The following is a 2,106-nucleotide window of genomic DNA, read 5'->3' as shown; positions in this document are numbered from 1 at the left end:
GTTCTAAAGGCAAAAGGGGGTCCAACCCGTTACTAGCGTGGTGTACCTAATAAAGTGACTGGTGAGTGTATATACAAAAGTACAAGTTTTAATGGTTTTTGGTGCTCTCTGGTGTTAGTCCACCACACTGCATCTTGTTGATCAGGTAAAACTTGTTTTCAGTCAAATCACACATTTGAATGTTTTACATCTTTTTTCTGCTTGTCTGTCTCTTGTTGAAAATACTTTGCTGTTCTTTAATAATGAACGTAAAAAAACAGACATGTTGAATAAAACTCATGTCTTAATTTGTTTCATAAAGAAAATGTGATCCTAAATCAATATCTAATTAAAAAAACACATACACCTATAGATTATGATGAGCAATTTGTGTTTATATTTACAAAAATACTGTATGTCTATACAGTTGTTAAAGAAATGTGAAGTATAATTAGTTAAGCATTAAATTGTATGTATGCTCTACTATCAAACAGCTCTTTTTTTCTTTGTCACTGAACAATGGCATTATATAGTTCAAAGTTTGTTTATGTAAATGTTTTTATTTTCAAATGTTTATTTTAACATATTTTGGAATAATGACATGAATGCAATGAAGCAAATTAATTTGACCACCCGAAATGAACCCCATAACTTTCCTTCAAACGTGACTGCCACACGCAGACTATATTTGAGTTTAGGTTCAGGACAGTCAAAAGGTCAAAGGCTAAAGCTGATAAGAAACAGAGAAAGACAGAAAGAGACGAAGCACAGCTCACACAGTCTGTTCATCATGGATTTATCTCCTGSGGCTCTGACCTTCTGCTTCCTAATATGTTCAGGTAATGGCTGATTTCGTTTAAACTGTAAATAATTTGTCAGTAAGCTGTTGATTTGAACAGACTCAGAACTGCACCAGCTGAACAAAAAGTCCAATTAAAACAATTTACAGATGATTTCCAGAACAAAAATAAATTTAAAAATGATTAATAGTATTTTTGTCATAATTTTTCAATTTATAAATGCGTTAAAATGAATGACTGTCAGTATTTTGATTATGCTCTTATTTAATTGGCCTATTAGCAGAATTTGTGTTCAACCTAAAAAGGATCAGGGTCCTGCTACTCTTTTTTGTGTGTTTTGTAAATTAAATATTTGGCGACGACTGCTCTACATCACTTTCATTCTGCACTCTATTTTAGCGTGTAACCTGAGTTGTTAAAGACAAATAACAAAACAAGGACCATCTTTATTTAAAAGCAGTTTTAATTGGCTTTTATCATCTATGTGTTATTAACAGAATCTTGTATAATATGTAGGTCATTTTAAAACCTTTTCAGCCCCACACCCCCATTACTGGGGGAAGAGTTTGGCTTTTTTGTTCTACTTTTCTATAATTGTGTTTAAAGTTTTCATGAGTCTTTTTAGCCTTATTCATGATATTTTTAAAAGGTTTATATATATATAATGCAATTGATTTGGGCATTTTATTTCAAGTGCAAACTTTGGGGCTTATCCTACAATGTGTTTCATGTGGATCTCTGTAAAGGTTCACGTTGGTCTGTAACTTGTGCATGTGGCGTGTCCTTGCAGTGGCTGCTGAGCCTCCAGTTGTCTCTGTGGAGCCTCAGTCTGCTGCTGTGCGCCAAGGAGAGTCCGTCAGCTTCAGATGCCAGGTGGGGGGCAGCGTGCAACCAGTCCGGCTGGAATGGAAGAAAGCCAATAAYCAACCATTCCTGGGTGAGGAGTAATGACACTGAAACATTGTTTGTGTCTAATTTAACTAATGTGCGTTCACTGGAGTGTTTTGTTTCCTTCCAGACAACGTGAAGGTTGGTCCTGATGGATCTGTGCTCACGGTTGCCAATGTTCGACCTGGAAACCAGGGTCAATACCGCTGTGTGGCCATCAGCTCCACCGGCCGCAGCTTTGCCAACGCTGCACTCAGCGTCAAACGTGAGCTTTGCTCTCATCTTCTGTAGGAGTGAGCTTAAAGTGAATTAAGCTTTTCCCACATCTCTCATACACAAGGTTATGAGGAAACTTTTACCAAGTTATTTCTCATTACTTGTTAATATCTTGACTGTGTGAAGTGAAAAGTGACACAATAAGTGAACGTTCAGACGAGTT

General features: G+C 36.5%; 1 protein-coding gene across 1 annotated transcript in view; it reads left to right on the top strand.

Annotated features, from left to right (window-relative positions):
• Positions 1 to 723: 723 nt before the first annotated feature.
• Positions 724 to 2,106, top strand: part of sid4 (secreted immunoglobulin domain 4) — a gene marked incomplete at its 3' end in the record, with an annotated part of 5,673 nt that continues 4,290 nt past the window's right edge. The window contains 3 exon segments of the mRNA XM_014034310.1: positions 724 to 818; positions 1,570 to 1,716; positions 1,798 to 1,932. Of these exon segments, the coding sequence (XP_013889764.1) occupies positions 770 to 818; positions 1,570 to 1,716; positions 1,798 to 1,932 (331 nt within the window).

The sequence above is a fragment of the Austrofundulus limnaeus genome, unplaced genomic scaffold (assembly GCF_001266775.1).
Source record: "Austrofundulus limnaeus strain Quisiro unplaced genomic scaffold, Austrofundulus_limnaeus-1.0 Scaffold2047, whole genome shotgun sequence".
In the NCBI taxonomy this organism is placed as follows: Eukaryota; Metazoa; Chordata; class Actinopteri; order Cyprinodontiformes; family Rivulidae; genus Austrofundulus; species Austrofundulus limnaeus.
This window is presented reverse-complemented; position numbering and strand designations above follow the sequence as displayed.